Here is a 27,256-nt window from a genome sequence, read left to right as displayed (position 1 = left end):
TGATGTGATGTGAAGAAAACACAAATCTTTTATTAATTAAAAAACCACTGAAAAATACTGGAGAACAACAAATAATAGTGAAATAAACACACAAATTTCATAATGTAACTGCGTTTCTAAGTCCATCATTACGGTAGCTACTGACAGACTTCGAAATTAGAAAATTCGACTCATGCCTGTTTAAAAAAGAGCTGGCAGGTCGGGATATGACTTCATAGAAGTAATTTGGCATAGAGCTCATAGAAGGTCGTAGATTCCTGTAGGGTTGGCGATAATGTAAATTTGTCTAATTAAAGTTAGAAAACTTTTGTACTTTTATTGCACTATTTTAGTAAAATACAGTAGGTGGATGTTCAAAAGTTGTTCTTGACGTAGTTGCCGAACACACGGATAGCTGCAAAGAACCTCGTTACTGTCGTCTGGATCTGAGAAGCGGGCAGCTGGAATCCGTATGCAGTATTGGTGAGCTCCACTGTGTAGGACAGAGCTATTCCTCCAACACCTTTCATGTAATCATCGCTGCCACCAGCAGCTGCGTCTGTTGATGAAACGAAACAGTTTAGCCAGCCAATACCGAGCTTTGAAAACCACTTCATGCTTCTCTAGAATCGAGTTTATACGTTGAAGTGTTAGCCTACTTCTTCCACTTCCTGTAATCAAATTTCTTTAAAGAAGAATAGATTCAAGTTATATATTTTTCTAAATTATAGACATCAGCTCAAAGAATTTGAGTGACCACAAGGGTCCTGAATACAATAAACATGTACAATAATAATGTGATGTGATACATTAAAGAAAAAAAGTTAATTGTTGAAGCCAAATATAAGTGGATTAATTGAAATAGAGATGATGATGAAATATTTGAAGAGAATCCTTGATATTATTTATAAGAATACACATTACATAATCAAAAGGAATGTGAAGTTCCTTAAGATAATTCCATGTGAATTTTGTAATTGAACCTCTACTACCAAACAGCAAACAAATGACAGACCATTGTTTAAGAAGGACGTTGTACTTTTGAGAAAGATATGGCAGACAAGGTTCATATATAGACTTCTTCTCAATATCAACTTCGGTGGCCTGATTTAGGTTTCTTTCGAAACGGATAGTAGGGTCAAGAACAAGAGCCCGTTTTAAGCGTCCGTTAATAGCAATAATGTCTGCCTGTCTAAAAGAACCATCTGATGACACACAATGTACTTCCTCATGAATCGCCCAATTTAAAGTTTTTAACGATGTTGCCAAAGCATGTCGTACACGATGATGTCTAGCATTGATCAGCAGCTCGCCTTTAGGGCATTGTCCAAGCACGTGTCCAAGTGTTTCAAGCTCGCTACAGTCAGGATGACGGCAGCGGGTTGTGCTTAGAGTTCTGTCCGGTATTGCGCGAATAGAGAATGGAAAGAAACGTTTTACAGTCATCTTAAAAATGTTTTCTAGAAGTATGATGAACAGAAAATTATTCCATTTTATACCTTTCCTGATGGTTTTAGTAGAGTCCTACAGCTCCAAAACGTGTCTTATCCACTTTATGTTTTTTCAAAAACCAAAGAAAACATTTTTCCCATTTGTTATGTTAAAATAAGAATTTTTTCACCCTTTAAACATATATATTAATTATAATATGTAGGTCAGAAATATAAGGTCATTAGCAGGCAGAGCATTTCTGTTCCCAAACCTACATCGGATCGAGTAGTTTCTGCTGGAACATTCATTACGTCAAGTGTAAGCATAAGCAGGATAGTAGAATTGCAAGCAGGTACGCAAAGAGTCATTAAATAATAATGATATAATGTATTATAAATATGCCCCTGTAACGTTATATGAAATGAAATTGATAATATGAAATATTTTACATATGCGCCCTTGGTTTCAACACGCAGTTTTTCCGCACACAAGGTTATACTATCCGACACTCGGCAGTCATTTTCATTTGAAACTCTGAAAATGAATGTTGTTATTTCAGTGTACCGAAGTACATATGATATTTCCATGCAGATATTCTGCGTCATCATACGATGGAAGAGTGGCTTAGTGGATAAAGCATCAGCACGTAGAGCTGAAAACCCGGGTTCAAGTCCCGGCGCCGGAGAGAATTTTTCTCCGTTCCATTACTCTTTCATCGTATGATGACGCAGAATATCTGCATGGAAATATCATATGTACTTCGGTACGCTGAAATAATATATGATATGCGTAAATCACAAAGTGATTTAAGACGGCGCTTATTCCGTCGGATCCCGGCCAACTAGTCACTCACAACGAGTGCACCTCAGCACATGTGTGGACTTCGGTCTTATGTTCATAGACATCTATGACGTAGTGCAGAGGGCGGCCACTAGAGGGAACCCAAGAGTTGGAACTCAATCAGAGACAATTCTGTCCGACGTCGGGGTTGTATCCGGTGTGGCTTAGTGGATAAAGCATCAGCAATTAGAGCTGAAAACCCGGGTTCAAGTCCCGGCGCCGGAGAGAATTTTTCTCCGTTCCATTACTCTTTCATCGTATGAATGTTGTTGTTTATTGCAGCAGGAACCGAAACCAGGCGAACAACATGCAAGAAAAGTAAGGTACAGAACAGATGTGATAAATAAATTAATGCAACAGTTAAGTATAGGGAAAGCAAAATTGTGCGCCATATACGTTTTCGGCTTTCTAAAACTGTAATAGAAAACTCTAAATATATAAAAAAAAACATCTTTTCAGACTTATGTTTTACCACATTTGTGGCAATTTAAGTATGATTTCTTAACCTCACCAGTATTTTAGACCTTTCCGATATTAGCCCTTGTTATATAATAATTGTATCGTCTTGATTTTATAATAGGCCTACGCAATAATCGCATACAAAACACGGAACGTGCTTGTTTAGGTGTGTCAAATTCGCTTCCGCTGCCTGTACTTGAAACACTTTGACTACATTCTGTCCGGGGCATCGTATATTCACCTCAGGCTAATACAAATATACCAATGTCACTGCCCTGCTTATAACGAAATGAAGGGGTAAGAAGAGGGTGGGTGTTTGATGCTATCGTTAGGCTTGAGTAGAGGCAGGGACGTGTGTTGCGACACAGCTTTTGGCGATCACTGGAATAAGCTATTAAAATTTGCAGTTACATTACTTCCACTTTGTACAGGGACATCATTTTATTTTTACTAACATTTTTAATATTAACCTGGCTATACCTTTGAATTAACGGTTGAGAACCGGAAACCCGTATGCTACCTCCTTCGACGACTGGAGTTGGATGATACTGGCGTAAAATACAAACAAATCATTTTACTAGGTATAGTAGGAAGAAAAGTAGTTCATCCATTTATGTAAACTAGGAAATATCGCGATTTTGAGTTTGATAATTTTCATTAGGTTTTTGTTTAATCAAAATACAGTACAATATTAACAATAAGTGTGTTTTACTCACGAACTGAGTTATCCATGCGAACTTATTCATTATGCAGTGTATATTATACTGTCTACAGCACATTAGCGAACTGTACAATATAGAGAATGAAGTTAAGTTGAAAAATGAACATGTTATGGATATTTAAACACATTTTTGAAAATGGTGGCCGTTCATTTCGATACAGGCTTCAGTCCTTTTGTGCATATTATCGCACTATAGACTATTGCATCTAATTCCAATTACCAGTTTCGTCCTTAGTACTAGTAACTCACGTTGAAATAATTCTGTACCTACTCTATAAAAGAGTACCTTATGTATTCTAAATTCAATCTTCACTTCTGACCGACCCGCACAGATAAAATTACTCAGACATGCTATCTACTGTCCGTCCACTTGGTTTTGTCGCAGGGTTGCAGAAAGGGTGGAAATCACGTGACAGTTAATTACTTAACGAGGCCCATTTATTTAAGTTATTTTTAGACAGTTGTATAATATTACGTAGACGTCCAATTCTTAACAGAAATTAATGTTTTCAGAAAAGAGCTAAGACAGCTCAGCCAATAACCTTTACAGAGGGGCGAGTAGAAGCAGGTGGGGGAAATCGGGATGCGACGTAGGCAAACGGACGACAGTACCTGTGCGAAAATATGATTCAATATTGAAAGCTCTTTCGTCACTGTAAAACGCGAACATATTTCTGGAACGTACCATACTCACTCAGAACTGTTTACTATATGCGGCCTTGGTTCTGTGTGGAGGACAGTTGGAACTTCATTAGTAGAAGGGGTGGGAGTGAAGTACATTAAAAAACTCAGGTACAATAAAAATTGAAGTAAAAATAAAATGATGTCCCTGTATATAGAAGGTACACTTTTAAAAATGTTTCTTTGATGAATATTCATTACGGTAATTAATTTTTTTCAACTGGAAACTGTAAATTTTTAAAAGAAATGTGCGAGAATTACTTTGGAAAATTAAAACAACTCTAGATTCTTTGCCATTATATGAAAAACTGAAAATATTATTTTAGATAAGAAATATTACCGTATTTGCAAGAAATCGAGGCGCGCAGGTACTAGGGAAAGTCATCATGTTATCTTCTTTCTATTAGGTGTGTTGAGAATATCTCTCAGTATTGAAAGGAACTTTACAATGAAAACAAAATTGCGAGACTTACACAAGACGTTGGTGGAGCTACCTATGGAGTAACTGGAGCCTCCAGCGGACACGTGAGCAGCGTTTGCGTCTTCTGCCAAGGCTTGCTGTGAAATAAAAATGCAATTATCACCAGATTTAGTCCGTAGAAGCAGTGAATTTCAATGCATTTGTAGTAAATTAGTTGTAGAATAGGAAACAATATTCTGCCCGAATTTTGGCTTTTGTATTCGCGCTCATACAGCTTTCATTTTTGTATGTAGAAATACAGAGTGATTCACGAGGATTTACCGTCACTTACGTAGCTTATTTTCGAAGACATTCTGAGCAAAAAGTTTCATTTAAACATGTGTCCTACTCTCAATATTTTCAGAGTTACACTAATTTGAAATTGTTAATAAAAATACATTTTTTCTTTAGTTTTAAGAGTAAAAGAATACTACAAATAGAGATTGAACTATTCGGAAATATCATTTCTTTATTTGGATAGTGTTCTGAAGCTAAAAATATATTATATTTATTTTTTATTTTGATGTACCGAAGTACATATGATATTTCCATGCAGATATTCTGCGTCATCACATGATGAAAGAGTGATGGAACGGAGAAAAATTCTCTCCGGCGCCGGGATTTGAACCCGGGTTTTCAGCTCTACGTGCTGAAAACCCGGGTTCAAATCCCGGTGCCGGAGAGAATTTTTCTCCGTTCCATCACTCTTTCATCATGTGATGACGCAGAATATCTGCATGGAAATATCATATGTACTTCGGTACATCAAAATAAATATGATATGCGTAATAAATCACTTTGTGATTTAAGACGGCGCCCATACCGTCGGATCCCGGCCAATCAGTCACTCATCTGAGTGCACCTCAACACATGTATGGACTTCGGTCCTGCGTTCATAGACATCTATGACGTAGTGCAGAGGGCGGCCACCAGAGGGAACCCAAGAGATGGAGCTTAATCTGAGACGATTCTAAACGGCGTCGGGATTGTATCCGGCGTGGCTTAGTGGATAAAGCATCAGCACGTAGAGCTGAAAACCCGGGTTCAAATCCCGGCGCCGGAGAGAATTTTTCTCCGTTCCATCACTCTTTCATCATAAAAATATATTGTTAATTGCTTTGTATAGATTTTATTTTTCAATTTTTAACTAAAAATTACATTATTCTTACGCATTTATCACAAAAATTGTTAAAATCATACGACTTCAGGAACTTCATTCTTTGCAGTTTAATAATGTATAGTCTTAAAGATTTTACAAGAGTGCCTTGATTTTTAACAACTGTTGTGACAAATTTTATGAAAAAATGTAAGTTTGGAATTAAAAAATGAAAAAAAAAATTCTGTACGAAGCAACTATGGAATTCATAACACATTTTAAATTTGAGATTAGTTTTTTAAGTGCAACATAATAACAAATTTCTATTACAGGGGAAAGTTTCTTAATAGCTTAAAGAATGTGTGTTTTATATATCATGCGTTTAGGGATGCGTTTAAACAAACTTAATAACTTCTCTTTTACACAACAGGTGTTTATGAAACACTGTGTAGAAGTTGTTACTAGTAGCACATATTTTCGTGTACAAACTCTTGATTACGTTTATATGAGGAACTATTCTTTATAGGATGCATTTAGAAAATATTAATAACTTCTCTCCTATCTGACAGATTTTAATGTAACTTCGTACAGAAGTTACAGATAGCATGTTTATTATTTGTATACATACAATGATTACGTTTGTATAACAAGAACTATAGCTTTATAGAGACTGTATTTAAACAAAATCAATAACTTCTATCCTATTTAATAAATTTTTATGAAACTTTATGCAGATGTAACATATATTTTCATTACAAACTCTTGATTGTGTTTGTATAAGGAGAACTATTCCTTTATGGGGATTCATTTAGACACAAATTTTGACTTAATTATAACCATTCATTTATGAACATTGTCATCACCAGTTTTACGTGTAGGACTCTCTAATTTAAATATCATAGTGGAAGTAAATATACGAATAAGAATTAATTGTACTTTTATCTCAAGAATTAAAAGAAAACTTACCAAAGTTCTCCAGTCCGAAGGAAGCGAAGAAGTATATCCCCAAGGATACAGGAGATACTGCAAGCAATAATTTGATTTAGTTATTTAATTTTATTATTATTAATATAATTAATACAAATTATTTTGAAAATTTTTACACAAATTTTTAAATATTCTGTCATAATACAAGAAACTTTGTGACGAAGGGATGATGTAACGGTGGCAATTATTTGGTTGGAAAGTTGATATGAGTCGTTCAGAGCAGAAGTGGTGTAAGTCAAGAATGGGTAATGAGGGTTGAAGTAAACATTCTGTAAAATACAGCGCAAAGTAGCAATTAATATTCAATTTATTTAAACTATTAGTAATCAATGGATAGCAAGAACGACATATTAATTGCTACTTTGCGCTGTATTTTACAGAATTTTTACTTTAAACCTCATTATCCAATTTTGACTTACACCACTTTTGCTCTGAACGGCTCATATATAGGCTCCGTTCCAATAAAACACAAGTTTTTTTTAAAATTTGTTATTTTGTTACGCTTTCTAAACTGATATGGTTTTATAGCGTCCGAAAAAGATGAGAGTAAAAATACCAGTGAAATGAGCCCAGGATTCAACGCCGAAAGTTTGATCTTAATGGGTTGAGGGAAAACCCCGGAAAAAGCATCAACCAGGTAACTTGTCCCAACCAGGATTTGAATCCGGACCCGCTCGTTTCACGGTCAGACAAGCTAACCGTTACTCCACAGCGGTGGACCTAATCACAAGTTTACATCAGTAATTTATTTTTCATATAGGGGAAAAGTACGCCACGAAAAGTAAATAGAATAAAATAATTTTTAAAGTAGTGTATGACAAATTGAAATAAACCCAGGTTTGAATCTTGGAGGCTAGTTGTATAAAATTGAAAGTGAAAGGGGAAAGTCAGAGACAGACAGACAGACAGACAGAGACACATAGATTTACGAGTGCTGTGTTGCCCGATTTGTTGCAGCTCATAAGGTAAATATGTAAATACACAAGCCAATATGGGTTCTGAAATACAATACATTCGGTGTGAAAGATATAATTGACAATATTTCTGAAGTCATATTTCAGTGTAACACAAGGACACAACATAACTCAGCTACAGTGAAATCATCACCGGTAAACGTCGAGGTTACCGGCATATTATTCCATTAGTTCCACTTAACATTCCGTCGAACTGATGAGAGAAAATATTACGGGTTGGTTAGTCGCTTGCAATAATAATATTAAGGACCTTCCTAGCCGAGAGTCAGGGCAGATATGAAGAATTCGTTATTGTGGTAACACATGGTGGAAGATAACCACTGCATCAAAATGAAACTGGTAATAGATCAAGAGGAGAGGTTTGAAAAATATAAACAATTTTTTTTTTTACATTCACAGTTTTAGAGGAAATCGTTATGTTTCTATGAAACATATGACAACATCACGGCTACTGCAATAACTCTAGCAAGCACGGCCACTCATCCCTTACCTTCCCTTGCCCCTCTGCTGTACTCAGTCACACTCACGCAACACTGCGCTACGTTGCAAGATTTATTTTAACGATTTTCACAATTTCATTATTATTCTATTTAAATTCATGGCTAACGGTTTAATTAAAAAAAAAAGACTCAAGACACTAACTATTTAGATTATTTTTATCTATCTGCTTGTATAGCAATTAGCCATTTATGTCGGGTCGTTACCACAGAAGAGCGCTACACACATTGGCTAAAGACTATATTTTTTCCTGCTTAACGGCGCTTCATCGAAGAAAAAGTGTAATAAAAGTTTTGTTACATTTAACATGTAGAATCACCTCTTAAATTTTGTGCATCGGTCCTCTTTTATCCTGTATTGAAGGATTGTTTGTTTTATTAGCTGTGATGTCTACACATGCCTCTCAATCATGTCTGAAGGACGTGGAGAGAGGGAAAGAGAGACGACCAGTTGTTGTTGTTGTTGTTGTTGTTGTTGTTGTTGTTGTGATTTATTGGGTTTTATTTCAAGTTGTGAGGCTATGAATGAGACGTTTAATATATGTTTGTAAAACATAACAAAGTTATCAACACAAAAAAAAAATAATGAATTGACTTGTTGACAAGATGATGTTCCAAATAAAATTAATAATCCATTATATAATTTTGTAAGAAAAACGGTCGTGAGAATTAATGATTTCACTATACAGGAGATAAATTACGACAGTGACAATTATAGAGTAAATGAAAAATCATGGAAAAAGAATTACAAATTATGCATCACTGAAATTGATGGCTCTAAATACTTAAGTTCTTATCGTTTGCACTTTTTACAAGCTACAAAACAAACTCCGTAGTTCTTTGTAAATACTTACGTTGCCGTAGCTGTGGAAAGTTAGGTAGAGTTTGATTTTGCTTTTGTTGGCCAAGGCGAAATCCCTGATAGCCTGGGTTTCTGGTTCGGAGAAACCCTTGGAACCAGCGTACGTTTCGTCACAGGGATAGCTGCTAGCTCCAGTCTCTGAGAAAGAGAATGTTCTTGTCATCATACAAAGTGTGTAACAATAGCATTAATAATACTAAGATGTATATAAAAGGTAGTGAAGGGAATAGTTGACGCAGGGAAGTTACCGTAGACGAAATAATGTAATTAAATAGTTAAAATGAATTACTTTATTGGTCATGGATTTAAAATTAGTCATTGATTAAAGTCCTCGTTAACACTTTGTTAAAAACATAAAATTTACTCTGTCACACGTTAAAAGTGTTAAAATTGTTAAAAAGGTATTTACCTTCGACAGACGGCCCGTTTCGACGTTATTTGTCGTCGTCTTCAGTGTCTCTTGAACCACTGCTGATTTTGGCTCTGCGATGTGCAGTTGTCGATGGTAGGGGTGGGGGTGTGTTGCTCCTATAGTGGGGGTTGGTTGTCTGTATGCTATGACGTACTATGATGTCAAACAATGTGTGCGTATTGAACTGTAGTTGCGTATTAAGTATGTATTGTGGGTGTGCTATTGTATTCTTATATATTTCGTATTGTTCTAGGATGTTTAACTGTGAACTTTTTGGTGTGATGTGTAAAATTTCCATATCTGTTTCTATATTATTGTAGTCATGATTATTGTCGATAATGTGATCTGCGTAATTTGATGTAATGTAAGGTTTGGTTATAGCTTTAATATGTTCGTTGTATCTTGTATGAAAGGATCTTCCTGTCTGTCCTATGTAAAAATGTGGGCAACTATTGCATTTTAATTTGTAAACTCCAGTTGAATATATATATTTGAATGTTTAGTGTGGTTATTTAAGTATTTCTGTGTTGTATTATTTGTTTTGTATGCAATTTTGTACTTTAGTTTTCTGAATGAAGTTGCAATTTTGTGGGTATTGGTATTGTGATATGTTAATGTTATGTATTTATTCTCGCGTGCTGTTTGTGTTGGTTTGGTCTGTTTTTGTTTTGCCTTTTTTATTAGTGTGCCTATTATGTTAGGGTTGTATCCATTGTCTTGTGCTATATATTTTATTGTGTTTAATTCTTCAATGTAATTGTCATTGTTCATTGGTATATTAATTAATGTGTCATTGTACGGAAAGCTGCATGTTTATGTTGTATGGGATGATAACTACACTGAAGAATTAAACACAATAAAATATATAGCACAAGACAATGGATACAACCCTAACATAATAGGCACACTAATAAAAAAGGCAAAACAAAAATAGAACAAACCAACACAAACAGCACACGAGAATAAATACATAACATTAACATATCACAATACCAATACCCACAAAATTGCAACTTCATTCAGAAAACTAAAGTACAAAATTGCATACAAAACAAATAATACAACACAGAAATACTTAAATAACCACACTAAACATTCAAATATATATAATTCAACTGGAGTTTACAAATTAAAATGCAATAGTTGCCCACATTTTTACATAGGACAGACAGGAAGATCCTTTCATACAAGATACAACGAACATATTAAAGCTATAACCAAACCTTACATTACATCAAATTATGCAGATCACATTATCGACAATAATCATGACTACAATAATATAGAAACAGATATGGAAATTTTACACATCACACCAAAAAGTTCACAGTTAAACTTCCTAGAACAATACGAAATATATAAGAATACAATAGCACACCCACAATATATACTTAATACGCAACTACAGTTCAATACGCACACATTGTTTGACGTCATAGTACGTCATAGCATACAGACAACCAACCCCCACCATAGGAACAACACACCCCCACCCCTACCATCGACAACTGCACATCGCAGAGCCAAAATCAGCAGTGGTTCAGGAGACACTGAAGACGACGACAAATAACGTCGAAACGGGCCGTCTGTCGAAGGTAAATACCTTTTTAACAATTTTAACACTTTTAACGTGTGACAGAGCAAATTTTATGTTTTTAAAATTAGTTTGTTTAAATACTACTACTACTACTAATAATAATAATAATAATAATAATAATAATAATAATAATAATAATAATAATAACAACATTTATGAATCAATTTCAAACTCACCCATCCAGTGGAAATCAAAATTTCTGTTGCCATCAACACCTCGACAGCTGGATGAACTAGTTGGTGACCTCGTCTTCCTCCACATGCGACTCTGTTACGAATTAATCCATGTTTATAAAATGTTGTGATGCCCTTTATCTCCAGCTCTTTTGAGTATGCAATATATTGTTGACGTCATAGAATAATGATAGACTGTTTTTACGGGAGATATTAACATAACTATATACTGAATGCTATTTTATTCGCAGATGATCAAACAGTTTTCAGTGGTTCAGATGATAAATTGCAAATTACAATTAACAATTTAAAATTGAAGGAGTATAGTCTACAAATATCAGTAAGGAAGACAAAAATGCTGGCCTTTTATGGTAAGGGGCACTGAATGTGAGATAGTTGTTAGTAATGAAGTAGTTGAACAAGTGCCTCATTTTAATTATCTACGTTTAATGACTCTTACTGTCAACAGGAAGAAATTTGTTTGAAATTAAACAGGTTTAGACAAATCTTCGACAACGATAAGGAGAACACTAAAAACCAAAACTTTAAAAGAAACACTTAATTACATTTTGTAAAGTAAAAGCAGTGCCTGTGTATTAATAGCTGCGGGAAGTGGACAATGAACAAATTCGATAAAAGGAAAATAGAACCTGCAGACATGAGATTCCTTAGGTCAGGGACTGGTTTTATTCTGTTTGTATCATTTTCTTTTCATAAAGTTTTTTTTCTTTACTGTATTTTTCTGTTCCCTTTTTCTTAAATCCATACAAACACAAACACAACACCTACGTCCGAAGCGGGACTTGAACCCACGACTCTTCGGATCAAGTGGTAAAGACGTTCCGTGCCTTTACCGTTTGCGCCATCCTGATCGGCCAGATTTTTTTTCTGCTTTGTGTGTTGGAATTTTGTAATCATTTCTAATTGATGAGACTATCCATTCTCTTCGTGATCATGAGAAAAGTACTGATACAAAAACAATTAAATATGTTATTGTTTAATCAACCTGTCCGAAGAAGCTTTGAACTTCTTAAGTGACACAAATAAGGAGGTAATGGGATTGGGTGATCAGTTCTTTTCCCCCTCCATTGCATACATCGCTGACTAGTAACATATTACACTAATCAAATTTAAGATGTTTATTGTTCTTCCTCTGACACACATCGTCAAGTGAGATGTACTGCCTGAAAATAGAAAATTAAATATAGATATCTTTATTGTCTGTAGGCCGTATACTGTACTGACAGAATCGTGAATTGGACTAGGTCTATATATATATTTAGTAGGTTATTTTACGACGCTTTATCAACATCTGAGGTTATTTAGCGTCTTTATGAGATGAAGGTGATAATGCCGATGAAATGAGTCCGGGGTCCAACACCGAAAGTTACCCAGCATTTTGCTCATATTGGGTTGAGGGAAAACCCCGGAAAAAACCTCAACCAGCTAACTTGCCCCTACCGGGAGTCGAACCCGGGCCACCCGGTTTCGCGGCCAGACGCGCTGACCGTTACTCCACAGGTGTGGACGTCTATATATAAATGATTACAATATTCAGATGTACACAGAGCAGAAAAAGAATCTTAAAATCATCCATTAAATTAAACATTACATCGAAATTATAAAAGGGTACACATATAAGATGATTTAACTCTGGTCTTAAATAAGTTAATGATAAGTGTCCACAATATCAATTGGAAGATTATTGACAATTTTACTGACAATGCACATTGGATATTTTGAATATTAAATGTGTAATATCTATTAATAAATTTATTTCTTTGTCTTGTCTGTACCTGTAACTCAATTTCTATATACAGGATGGAAGGTAGACAGTAACAGAGTTTCAATATTTGGGTAGTTTGATGAGAATGGATAGTGAAGACAGTGCTGATGTTAGAAGCATTTGTACAGCTATACTTGATATGGAAGTCCCACGATATTTCTTTACGAACGAAAATCAGAATATTTCAGAGTAATGTAAAAGCAGTTATTCTATATGGAAGATAACTGTAGAGATCTCTAGAAGTCTTCAAGTCTTTATAAATCGCTACGTTAGAATATTAACACAATTTCAAATAGTTATGGTAAAGAACACAAGAAGAGCAAATAAATCTACAAATAAAACTAAGGAAATGGGGATGGATTGACTATACTCTTCGAAAAGAAAATTTTATTGAGAAAGAAGCTTTAAGATGGAACCCACAAGGTAGCAGAAAGAGAGGAAGATCAAAAGTTACCTGGAGAAGAACAGTAGAAGAAGAAATAGGGAAGGCAGGGACATCATGGCCCGAAATTGCCAATATCGTTCAGAATAGAAGACGGTGACGAAAGTTTGTTGAGGCCCTTTACCCCAGTGAGAGATATAGGATAAGATGATGATGATGACGATGATGGTGAATGGAAGGTAACCACTGCACCAAAATGAAACTGGTAGTTGATTATGAAGAGAGGTTTGAAGAATCGAAAGAAGTTTTCTTTTTTCTGACATTCACCGTTTTAGAGAAAATCATATCTATATGAAACATTTGGCAACATCACGGTTACTGCAATAACTCTATCATGCTCTGCCAACCATCTCTTACCTTCCCCTTTCCCTCTACTGTACTCAATCACACGCACGGGACACTGCGCTACGTTGCAAGATTTATTTTAACGATTTTCGCAATTGTTGAATTTAAATTCGTGGTTAAACGGTTTAATTTCCAAAAAAAGGACAAGGACAAGACAGTAACTATTCAGATTATTTTTTACCTATCTTCTTGTATAGCATCATCCATTTCTCTCGGACCGTTACCACAATAGAGCGCTGCAAACATTGGGCAAAGGCTGTTTTTTTTCCTGCTTAACGGTGCTTCATCGAAGGAAAAGTGTAATAAAAGTTTTGTTATACAGGGACATCATTTTATTTCTACTTGCATTTTTTATTGTACCTGCATTTCTGAATGTACTTCACTCTCACCCCTTCACTAATGTCCTTGCTCCCGTCAGACACACAAACTTACGGCCGCTGTTGCATTCGAAGTCTTCAAGCAGTGAAGTAAACACTGCAGTGTATAGTGTGTTTCATAAATATGATTGCGTTTTCTATAGAAGAAAGAACCTATATTAATAATATCGTACTAAAAATTATATTCAAGAAACGATAAATTCAATTTCGGAGAATATGCTTCAAAATGTTTTTAATAATATGCGTACTGAATTGAAGCCTGCATTGTAATGAACGGCAACCATTTTCAGCAACTTGTTTAAAAATTCAGATTAGCTTTTTTTGAATTGAGGTGGCTAGAAGCAAAGGAATGCTAGTGACATTTGTAATAACATGAGTTAAGTGCATCCAGTGTAAGCAAAAGTATCTAAAATTTTAGTGGCAAAGGGATATTTTAATCGCATCACACATTAAAATTTAAATAAAAAATTTCAACGATTTTACGAAAGCTTAAATATTTAAACCCCATTTTCTCAAAAGTAACTTAAGTGCACTTACAGCCCTTTACTTATGACCCCCTCAATTTAAATGCGCTCTCTATATTGTATGATAACATCAATAATTAATATGCTAAATAAAGTAGACATTACATAACGAACATAGCCTCCTGAAAAGTTGAGTTTTTGAAAAAAAAAAAATGTTACTACTCTACTGTATTTTGATAAATTCCGTAAGAGTGATGATCAAACTGAAAATCTTAATATCGTATTTCCCTAAAACATAAATGGATATACTAATTTTCTCTCCTCCTATACCTAGTAAAATGATTTGTTTACATATTGCACTAGTAACATCAAACTCCTGTAATGGAAGGGGGCAACAGTGTTTCCGAGTATAGCCAGGTTAATGTTAAAAATGTTGGTAAAAATAAAGTGATGTCCCTGTATTTAACATGTAGAATCACCTCTTAAATTTTGGTGCATTGGTTCCTTTCCACCCTGTATTTACTGATGATAGAGATGGACATGAGAAGTAAAGCGTGCAGCTCATCAGTTATTCATATATTTAACCGCAGATTATAATATAGAAAGCATTACAAACTTAATCAATTCCTAGTTCATCCCTAACGTTTTTAGGACTTGTCAACTTTGCTTGTTCATTAAACTTCAACAGTCATATTTGGCAACTCACCGAAGTGTGGGAATATTCGTATCCATCTGGGTTGAGCACTGGCAGGATGTACCAGTCCACGGCGTCTGTCAGTCCGCTGTTGGCAGCATTGTTCTCAACCAGCTGGTTGATGATGTACAGAGCCATTGCAGGCGCGATCCACTCTCGGGCGTGGATTCCAGCATCGATGAGTATGACGGGTCGTGTGCCAGAGCCCCCGGAGGAGATCTTTATGACAACCAAATCTCTGCCTTCGTAACTCTGGCCGATGGTTTCCAGGGTAACGAGATTGGGGTAACTAGACGCCAGGCTTTCGAGGTAGCTATTAATCTGTAATGGGTCGTATGCTTCTTACAATCACATGTAGCCTATTTTATATCGTATTTAAGGCCAAATGCAAACAAGTTTTTGTCAACGTTTAATTTAATTTTTTTTACAGTTCCAAAATTTGGCACTAAAAAGTATAATTTTTTAGGGAACAACACACTGATTGAAATTTTGATCGTGATACCTATCACGATTTTGAAGTATTATTTTATGGACATTTTAAAATGGATTGTAGGTCTGCACCATTTAGGCATTTAAATTTTGCGAAAGTTATCTGCAGTGACTCGTAAAATTGCAGTTTTGCACCTTTACGTAATTATTTAAAAACTACAGTAGATGCAAAATATTTTCTCAGTGATTTAATCTTTAGTATTTGGGCTTTGAGTGAGTATATGCTCAATATCAATCTCAAAATGAAATAGCTTAATGTAACATTTCTTTTGTATATGGAGCAGATTCGGATTCATAAATGTGTTCAGAGGAGAAAAAAAAATATATAGAAACAAAATTCGAAAAATCAAAAGATCTCTAATGAGGAATTGTATTTTCAATGCTTTACTTAGTTGAGCAATATTATGTTCGCATAAATAAATAAATAAATAAGCAAATAAATAAATGAATAAATAAATAAATAATTAAATAAATGAATGACTAAATAAATTAATAACTAAAAAAATAAATCAATGAATGACTAAATACATTAATAAATGAATGACTAAATAAATTAAGTGAATGAATAAATAAATAAATGAATCAATGAATGACTAAATACATTAATAAATGAATGGCTAAATAAATTAATAAGTGAATGAATAAATAAATAATTAAATGAATGAATAAATACATAAATGAATAAATGAATGAATAAATAAATAAATAAATGATAAATAAATGAATGACTAAATAAATAAATCAATCAATGACAAAATGCATTAATAAATGAATGACTAAATAAATTAATAAACGAACAAATTAATTAATTAATTAATGACTGAATAAATGAATAAGTGACTGAATAAATGAACAAATGACTGAATGAATAAATAAAGGAGTGAATAAATAAATATATATATATAAATAAATGAACGATTAAATAAATGAATCACTAAATAAATGAATGACTAAATACATAAATCAATGAATGATTAAATACGTTAATAAATGAATGACTAAATAAATTAATAAGTGAATAAATAAATAAATGAGTGAATAAATAAATACATACACAAATAAATGAATGACTGAATAAATAAATAGAAAAATAAATAAATAAATAAACGACTAAATAAATAAATAAACGACTAAATAAATAAATGAATGAATAAATAAATTTATATATGAATGAATGAATAAATTGGTATACGTATGACTAAATTAATTAATTAATATGAAAATGAATTAGTAGTTAAATTAATGAACTTATGAATGATTGAATGAATGAATGACTGAATCAATGATTGAGCAATGATTGAATTAGTGGTTGAACAAGTAACTGAGTTAATGATTGAATGTATGACTGAATTAGTGATTGAAGAAGTAACTGAGTTAATGATTGAATGTATGAATAATTGAATTAATGACTGAATTAACCTAAGTAGAAAGATGGGCCTAACTTATATGTATTGCGTATTTAATAAATTACGTATTTACCGACCTTTCTCTAGTGAGTCTGAATTTGGACTAGTTTCGGTAACTGACTTTCATCTCGCCGAGAAGTTAAGCTATAAACAAAAATTTAAGAGGTGCGTGCACTTACCACACTGTGCCTATTGTAGGTGGTGAACGAGATAGCACGAGGTGATTTGGGAACAGTTTCTTGATATCTGGCTTCAGCATCAATTAGTCTGTAATGAAGAATCGATTTTATTTTTATGATTTAATATTATGGAATAATAATAATAATAATAATAATAATAATAATAATAATAATAATAATAATAATAATAATAATAATAAACATGTTTTAAAATTCAATTCCATACAATAATAATCCCAATTTTTTAGACTAGCATCTTAAATATCGGTTATGCCGTTTCTCTATCATAAATGCTCACGCGATAAGTATCTTTAATGTTTTTCAACTACTCTTTAGCTATGTTCTGTACTTATTGTTTAAGGATTTAATTAGTTATGAACATTTGAAAGTTATAGGCATGTAAGCTACTTCATACGAAAGGCCACATATGTTTCTAAAATTTATATAAATCAAAATCAATTCCGTGACGCGACAGTCTTTGGAAGCCTATCAGCCGACTGCTGGCCTCACGTCCACACGTCTCAATCGAGGTAAACGATCATCCGATTAGTATAGGTAAACATGTGATTAGCATGATGCTTTCCTCAACCTTTATAGCGGACTTGCGAAACCGGATTTCGCTCCTCACTATAGCTCCCCAAACTCAGGACTAGGTGAGCACCGGTCCCATACACTAGTCGAAATTTCATGAGAGAATATCTCCCTTTCTGTCCCCTTGGAGACGTGAACCAGCGCTCATTTCGTAACGCCTTTAGACCAATGGTTCTCAACCTTTCAGAGATCGCAGCCCGGTAAATTATTTTTTTTTATAAGACAAGGGCCCGGTCCCAACAGATTTACTCGTAAATATCGTTACAATTTTTTTTTTTAATTCATACATTTAACTAACTTTCTCGATATCGCAAATGTTAAAATATTACACATTAAATATTAACAAAAATAAACCTTATATTCCTTGTGTGATTTTTTATAGTAACCTACACAGTGAATATAATTTTCAAATTTTTCATTCACGACACATTGTTACATGGAAGAAAAATGCTTGGGCCTACACATGGAAAAACTGCGTTCCACGTTGGCTGACACAGTTGCAACATACTTGAAATTAGGCACGTCACTTAAATGTACATCTTCGATGACGTCATTAGAATATATATTCTATAACACATTTGAAATTTCACTAAGTGTGCTATATCTATGTCCATAAGTTCGGTCCAGTATTATAAAAAGAAGGATGTACTATATGATGTGATCCCAGAACGACGACCGACACATTTTCAAACGAGTTTTTTCGTGCCTATAATTTTATTTCTGTACTACACAACAATCCTCTGGTTGAGGTTCTGGCTGATGTGTACGTCTATTATCAGGCAGTACATCTCACTTGGCGAATGTGTTAGAGGAAGAGCAATTGTTTGTATGCATCTGAAGTCTGACTAGTGTAATATGTAGCTAGTCGGTGATGTATGCAATGGAGGGGGAAAGGAACTGGCCATCCTACTCCATTATCTCCTGGCCTAGTTGCCTCATAAGTGGTGCCTTCTTGGTATCACTTGTGAGGTTCAGATCTGTCTTCGGACAGTTGACTAAAAAAACAAGCTACACAACAAATTCAAATGAAGTATAGGGTGATTGACAGACGAAGAATCAATGTATCAACCATAACCTTGAGTTGGAGCGAGTGACGCCATCTAGCGATACACGGGGGGGGAGGAGAATTTAAGGCACGAATTGGCGGGTCGCGCAGCAGCCGAGGCAGTGTAACTCAAGTCTCAGAAATCACGTGTGTTTAATAGTGTTTAATAGTAGTTACATAACGGTTTACGTTAAACTCTTAGAACTGTCACATAACTTTTACAAAATTTTCAAAATAGTTTATTGTTTTAAATAACAATCACACCATCAAATTCTGAAATATGTGCTCTTAATTTTGTATACACTGTACTTGTTCAATTTTTCGGCATGTCTCTGCAAGAAATGTGCACGAACTGCTGACTGACACACTTGAACACAACTGCACTGCTTAGTTGTTTATACTCTTACGGAGCAAGTACTGTGCCGATTCTGAAATAATTTTGTAACATGCTGCGTGTAATTTTCATTGACTGAACTGTACTACTCCTGCTGTACTCAAGTTCACACAACTTTGGCTGTATATAAAATATTTCACCATTACTTTATAGTAGGCCTACTCCAAATCCCTAGCCCTGGTTATCGGGTACGTCAAGTCTGATTGGACTGCAAACACACGTGAAGGATATAAGACGGGAAAGAAACAAAAAAATATAATTGAAATGGTTTGGGCGTTTATTTTGAGGGAAGACCAAAAGGTTTTAGAGTACACCACTTGAGCGACGAAAAGTAGGTCAGACAAAAGAACACGTGGAGTTGAGAGATCTGGGACGCAATGACAATCCGGGGATTAGAAGAAAAAGACGAGTCAGATAAGGATCGATGTTCAACGTGGAACTAATTTCATGGGTTTGTTCACCGTATCAGATGCAAAAACAAACATGTTTGAGTTGCGTATAGGATGTATGTTTATAAGAAGGCGAAATCACGGTGGCCAAGTTAATGAGAACCGGACCCAACTTGGAGTTTGTAAACCTGTGTAAGATATAAAAACCCGAAAGCTTTCAATGCCGATTTGTAGTTACAGCTAGTAGTAGGTATATGAAATTTATGGAATGTTGTTTGATTGAAATCTTAGATGCGAGTTTATCTTCAAGTAGTTTATCGGTTGACATAGTGCCGCAAAATATTTCTGTTACGATTAAGAAGCTGATACAAATTACAGTCACTTCCAAATATGAGTAATCTCTTTCAAGTACATTTACATGTTATAGTGCGACACAGCATGGAAGAGTTCTGACATCGGAGGCACTGTTGTTATGTTTATATACGCAGAGAAATACTGCACAGGTACACTCAGGCTATCAACCCCTGCGGTGGCTGAGTGGTCAAACCTTCAGCCTGTGATGCAGGCGGCCCGGCTTCGAGTCCCGGTTAATCTGAGATTTTTAAATGAAAAACCCATTGTAACACATGTGGTGGACAAGGTCACAGTTGGGGTTTTTCTCGAGGTTCTTACATTTAAATTTAAGATCTCTGATCTCTCTTCCCTGACTTACGAACGTACCTTGGAAATTAATATAGTATCTCTTTCAATTTTACTAACAACCTCTTCAACAGGAAGTCATGAAGAAAATGGAATTTGAGCTGTCTTAGTTATTGCTGCTATATGATCGGCACAAAACCGACTTGCGTACACTAGTTGTGGAGGCTATATTACGTCTGTAATAATAATAATAATAATAATAATAATAATAATAATAATAGTGTAATAAATAATAATATAGGCCTAATAATAAATTATTATTATTATTAGGCCTATTATTATTATTATTATTATTATTATTATTATTATTATTATTCCTGTGGAGTAACGGTCAGCGCGTCTGGCCGCGAAACCAGGTGGCCCGGGTTCGAATCCCGGTCGAGGCAAGTTACCTGGTTGAGGTTTTTTCCGGGGTTTTCCCTCAACCCAATACGAGCAAATGCTGGGTAACTTTCGGTGCTGGACCCCGGACTCGTTTCACCGGCATTATCACTTTCATTTCATTCAGACGCTAAATAACCTAGATGTTGATACAGCGTCGTAAAATAACCTAATAATAATAATAATAATAATTATTATTATTATTTCTGGTGGTGTGGAATAGATGGCTTGATGGCCTTGACTACACTAATATAAATAAATAAATAAATAAATGAATTAATGTATGAATAAATAAATAAAGTAGTAAATAAATAACTAAATAAATAAGTGAATGAATAAATAAATACATGGATGAATAATTGAATTACTATTATTATTATTATTATTATTATTATTATTATTATTATTGTTATTATTATTATTATTATTATTATTATTATTATTATTATTATTATTATTATTATTATTATTATTATTATTATTTCAAATAGAGTGGTTAGGAGGCCGAAGGGAAAAAGACATTTGGGGAGGTCGAGACGTAGATGGGAGGATAATATAAAAATAGATTTGGAGGTGGGATATGATGGTAGAGACTGGATTAATCTTGCTTGGGATAAGGAACGATAGCGGGCTTATGTGAGGGCTGCAATGAACCTCCGGGTTCCTTAAAAGCCATAAGTGCAGTATTAGGAACTATTTAATGCAGTCGGCGCTTGCTTCACATCATTGACCGCGAGAAACTCGTTTAGTTATAGTCTACTAAAAAGAAAATGGCTGTAAATTTAACTAACTCAAGAGATAGAACCAAATTTTCTTCGGGAGGTAATGCTTAGTGTCCTTTTTTATCTTTCAAACCTATGATTGTAGAAATCACACAGCAAATAGTGACACAGGTCTGAGTATGATTTTAACACAGGCTGTACTTTGAGTTTCAGGTATATTCGTGAACTTAAACTAAAACCAGACAACTGCATTGTTTACTCAAAACTACGTGGGAGAGACGTTTGGAAAGCGTACATTGCCTTCCAAGATGGAGGTTAAACTTAAAAATCTGTGGATCTGCCTGTAATAGTGGTGGAACAGTAGATTAAATAATTTCGTATTATAGTGACAACGATCTCCGTTTTTTATGTTCAAGTCTTACAGAAATGTATTCACTAAGAGATCTAAAATACTAATACTTTGATCTGTTTCGTGTTATACTCATATACATGCCAGTTATGTTAATAAAAATAGATGGGTAAGAGTAAAATTAGTTATGTCCATAAAACACAATTTATGGGAAGTGACAAATTATGTTTTTATGAGAGTAGTGAATCATGGGATTTTACGTTCTTGTCATAATAATTTTTATGGCATTTCCTTCAAGGAAGGACATATTTCCTTTGTCCAGGATGAAGATTACACCCTAGATCATAATATATATTATATACCCAGATTGCTCTATGTTATAGGCTTTGACGGTAACAACTTTGGCCAGGTTTACTATGCTGCCATCTAGTTGTTACATAAGGAGGCACTTCGTAACTCCCATTTGAATTGCATTAGCGACTGTACTGCCATCTCGTGTTCGTTTACGGCAGACGGGTGGCGATCCTGGCGGTTGTTCTCTTCAAAATGCAACCGATTTTAACATAGGAATGAGCAATCTAGGGGAGAGTCGGGTAGTATCGGACATCGGGTAATATCGGACAGTGAGGTTGTTTCATCTACCACACGATGATAGTACCTGATTGACATGGTTACGTTTCTGTGATGTCGCATAGAGAAACGTAACCATGTCATTCAGGTACTACAATACAGAGGTAGATGAAAGAAGCGCACTGTCCGATACTACCCGATGTCCGATACTACCCGACTCTCCCCTATATGTGATCTGGGATTACACTAAGGCATATCAACCAATACCAATAAGTCTTTTTTTTTCTTCAATTTTTTGAACTTATAATCCTTGTGCTCTTAGCCATTGAAATATAATAATTATATCGAAGTACAATAATTATATCATGTTATCTTTGAAGTTCAATATTATTTTAGGCAGTTTTGATCATGAATTGACACTCATTAACATGAGATGGGTACTTACTCTTGTACGTTCTCGAAAGTAACTGTGTAATTAACTTTAATTTTCGAGAGGAAGGCCAGGAAGTTAGGCTGTTGTTCTGGGGACACCATTACGTCCAGATAGTCACCAGCTCTGTGGGGTTCATTCCAGAAATCGAACCCTGGTACATGCTCGAACTGTTGCAGCAATTCAAGTTGCCCCAAGCAGGGGGTGCAGCGGAAGACTTTGTGCCTGTATGAAAGAATTCGTAATTAATATTTATCAATAAGTTCACTAAAATATTTTATTTAAAATAAGTTCACTTTTTATCGTTATCATCGTCATGGTCGTCAATAGATTCATTGCATTTTTTTAATGTATGTCTCATCCAATTCTATTTCCGTTTCTTTAATTCTAATGTAATTTCTTTTTGACTTGTTTCTTTCCTTCTAGTCATCCGATTATTAAAATTCCTCGTAAACATCTATCTAATCGTGGATACTTCCGAAGATCTTTTACGATGTTTGAAAATTAGCTATGTTTTTGAAACTAGGGTAAAGGTTGGTAATATTGTGATACGAGTAATATTGTGATAGTTCTTTTTGAGAATTCATTACAATTTTACTGAGAGAGAGAAGGATCGGTTTTGTGTAGCAATTTGTCCACGAACATTCCCTTAATACGTTGACGCAAAAATCCGATCTTCCTCTCGCTCAGTAAAATTGTAATAAATTCTCAAAAAGAGCTATCACAATATTACCAACCTTTACCCTATATATCATACGTCTGAAATTACACGTATTTATAAAAGTTTCGATATTCCTGTGTGTCTCTGACTTTCTTGAAATGACAAAAGAGCATGAATGTAAAAGAGAAGCGGTAGGATTTAAATTATAGAGCATTATATATCAGGACATACAATATAAATGAATGAAGATATCACATGAAAATTACGAGACTTTAAACTAATTTTCAAAATTAAAGCAGTCCCGAAAAAATTAGCTTCAGCATGTATGTAAATATACTGGAAAATCATCGGATACAATTAATACATTTAAATATAAACAAATAAGTGAGATTTTCACTGGTAGATAGAGGAATTTGTAATCAAGAGAACATAATTTATGGTTGATAAGAGAAACCTTGATGTTCTCTTGTTTTACAAATTTTCAAAGCCTGCTAACTTTTAAACATGATCCATTGATTAAGACATTTCTTCATTGTTTTTATAAAAGGTTTGTTACGGCAATATTAAATCCATATGTCCTATATCCAGAAGAACACACGGTATAAGTAAGTCTTCTTTAATGTGGGTCTTTCCATTATAATAAGAACTATTGAATTGAAGTTGTATGTAATGCTTAACTCGAATAAGCGTAACGTCATACAAGGAGAGCTACATTAAAACTGGCGATTGAGCTTTCAGTACACTGATCATGAGTTCGATACCCATTGGCTATTTTAATGTAGCCTACGCTGTAAACAAGATTCTATACCTGTACCTATTCGCATTAACTTTTTAATGGTTAAAAGTAGCACAATGACAATACCATGGCATATATTAAAGCAAACAAAATTATTTATTTTACCCCAACTCTCCAGTGTTACTTAGACCGATTAGCACACGCACCAAACTTGTAACTACCAAATGGAATGTTTCCAGAAATTGGTTTCTGTTTATTGTTGACGTGAATAACTACTCATAATCTTCACAATAAGTGAGATGGATAAGTTTCTCCGCAGTGCTTGTGTAGCCGAGAATCCGCTAGGCAGAGAATTCAAGTGTATTCGGTAGAGAATTCAAGTGGCAGCACTGACCGCTAAGCTTATGATGGACTGGGGATGTGAAGTTGTCAAACCGAAATGAATGGGGGGAGTGCCAACTTTTTACAGGGTTACTAGAACTAATAGAGCTGCGGAGAGACTTTTCGAGCGCAATAGAGATTTAAATGGCTGCAACATTTAGATAGGATGGATAACACAAGATTTCCAAAACAAATATGCAATTACAGACCTTTGGATGAAAGTGATATAGGGAGAGCATACATAAGATGGAAGGAAAAAATAATTATGGTTTATTTAACGACGCTCGCAACTGCAGAGGTTATATCAGCGTCATCGGTGTGCCGAAATTTTGTCCCGCAGGAGTTCTTTCACATGCCAATAAATCTACTGACATGAGCCTGTCGTATTTAAACACACTTAAATGCCATCGACCTCGGCCGGGATCGAACCCGCAACCTCGAGCATAGTAAGCGAGCGCTATACCAACTACGCTACCGAGGCCGACAAGATGGAAGGATTACCGTGAAGTCGGAATAGATAATGTCTAAACTATGGAGTGAAGATGATGATGATGATGATGAATGAAAATTGTTCATATTGATCACCTCTACAGTCTCAGAAACTTCGTAACAAAGTAAACGAAATATTGTGTATAAATTGAATTTCTTAACGATTTCAAACCACTGTTTTAACAGCCGGTCGTGCTAAGTGGTAACTTCACCACATTGAAAGGAAATCTCGTCTTTTTTAAGGTTCACAGTCAGCTCACAGTGGTCAGAAAAGTGAGGGTCTACTGGGACCAACGTACTTGATTGCTCTTATGTCTGTCTTGTGACACCTCTTCACCTTTACGTTTAATGCAGAGAGAAGCGTTCTTTAATCAGTTACTGTAAGTATTTTCATTTTCTTGAAGTGATTTCTTTTAAATTTTGACAAAGCTGTTTTGATTTTACCTACTTAACTTACTGGCATTCCTTGAATGTTTGTCTTTGTACACTTCATGTGATAACTGTTGTTTTGTTCTTGTTTGAACTTAAAATAGATTTTAAAATACATTAAAGCTCTTGATTTTTCAACTTGTAACTATTTTTCAATACGATGTATAGAGGAGGCTGTTGTACCTTTAAACACTTTTCATATTTTATTTATTTTTTAATTTTGGGAAATTAAATTTTTTAAATTAAAAAAATGCTTGAAATAATTATTGACGATTCCCTTACAACTTCCTGTAGGTTAAACTAGGGTCTGTCGGACAGTCGGGCATGTTGGACACAGAGTGTCCAACATGCCCGACTGTCCAACAGACCCTAGTTTACCCTATTTTTCTATTTTACAGATCTATTAAGGATGGAAAAAATAAAATGAAGGGATATGTAATGTGTTCAAGGGTACAATGGGTACCTTTGTGTACCTTGGAACATACCCTCTTGTAAGTTGGAACACATGGACTATAGGTGGGAATATAGCTGTAAAACTGACCATCATATTTAGAATGTATTTGCCATCATAAACCCGAGCAGGCTTCTCTGATTGAGATTTTATTTCCTGGAGGAGCAATAACTGCTTCAACAGCTTTCTTCAAGGTTTCCGGATCTATTGGGGACCTCTTAACTCCAGACTTACTTTGTGACATGATCTTACAATGAAAGAAAAATAAAAACCGATAGTATCATGTACCTTGGAACATGTTCCATGGTACAAGATGTTTTGTGTTCAGAGGTACAAGAGATTGCTTGTTTAAACAAATATGGCTCCCAAAACTAGAGATTCGAATAAATCATGGGAATTAAAATATGTTATTTACTCACCAGATGATAGGGAACACATTGTACTTGATTGATAGTAACAAATACAATCTGGTTTTATGTTAGAAAACATATATCAATGAACGAAGTGTTTACTTTTGGTACTAAAAAAAATTATTTTGTCCACAGAACTCACACTTTGCAATAAATCAAACTGAAACTATGACCAGAGCTACTTAACGGCTTTCTCTACAATCTACTTCACTTTGAGTCCTCTAGTTAGCAAAAAAAAAAAATGTTGAAAGATACTCTATGCTGAAGGTACAACAGTCTCCCCTACCTTTTCAGTCGGTACAACTTTACATGAAATGATATCCACTGGATTTGAAGTTTTGTAAATGGTTTGTCATTTTTTATATTGTCTTATGTCCGGGTTGTTGTGTAAGTGTTGTATTGAACTCTTGTCGTCTGTTAATATCCATTTTCCTAGAATTTATCTGGTTGTAGCTTTCAAAGCCTTCTTTCGCAGTAATCAGATTAGCTCTAGAGTCTGAGGAACGGTCTGGATTTTTAATTTGTAATTTTATTCTCTCGCTGCTTGATTATATTACGCAACTACTTGCTAACCCTTGAGGAAGAATGATTTATCTTCATTAACCTCGCTTATGTTACAAACTTAACACTAGTTTAAGTGAAGCTTACCCTTCGTAAGTCTCGGGGGTTGCGAGGGCGATGCCCAGCAGAGTTGTCAACAGTACCAGACGCATGGCTCAACAGTGAAGGTGACGAGAAGATGCTGTCATTTATACACGACATTGGCGGCGGGATCAAA

At 34.7% G+C, this 27,256-nt stretch overlaps 1 protein-coding gene across 1 annotated transcript; it reads right to left on the bottom strand.

Annotated features, from left to right (window-relative positions):
• On the bottom strand, positions 1-27,256 carry LOC138692078 (carboxypeptidase B-like). The gene is made up of 9 exons (XM_069814995.1): positions 27,127-27,256; positions 22,937-23,146; positions 17,352-17,439; positions 15,290-15,598; positions 11,173-11,263; positions 8,980-9,125; positions 6,634-6,690; positions 4,585-4,669; positions 1-538 (listed from the first exon to the last, which is right to left on the bottom strand). The coding sequence occupies exons 1-9, from the start codon at positions 27,189-27,191 to the stop codon at positions 354-356; spliced, it is 1,236 nt and encodes a 411-aa protein (XP_069671096.1). The 5' UTR covers positions 27,192-27,256; the 3' UTR covers positions 1-353.

This window comes from Periplaneta americana, chromosome 16 (assembly GCF_040183065.1).
Source record: "Periplaneta americana isolate PAMFEO1 chromosome 16, P.americana_PAMFEO1_priV1, whole genome shotgun sequence".
Taxonomy (NCBI): domain Eukaryota; kingdom Metazoa; phylum Arthropoda; class Insecta; order Blattodea; family Blattidae; genus Periplaneta; species Periplaneta americana.
Note: the sequence above shows the minus strand (reverse complement) of the source record. Positions and strands in the feature narration are given on the sequence as shown.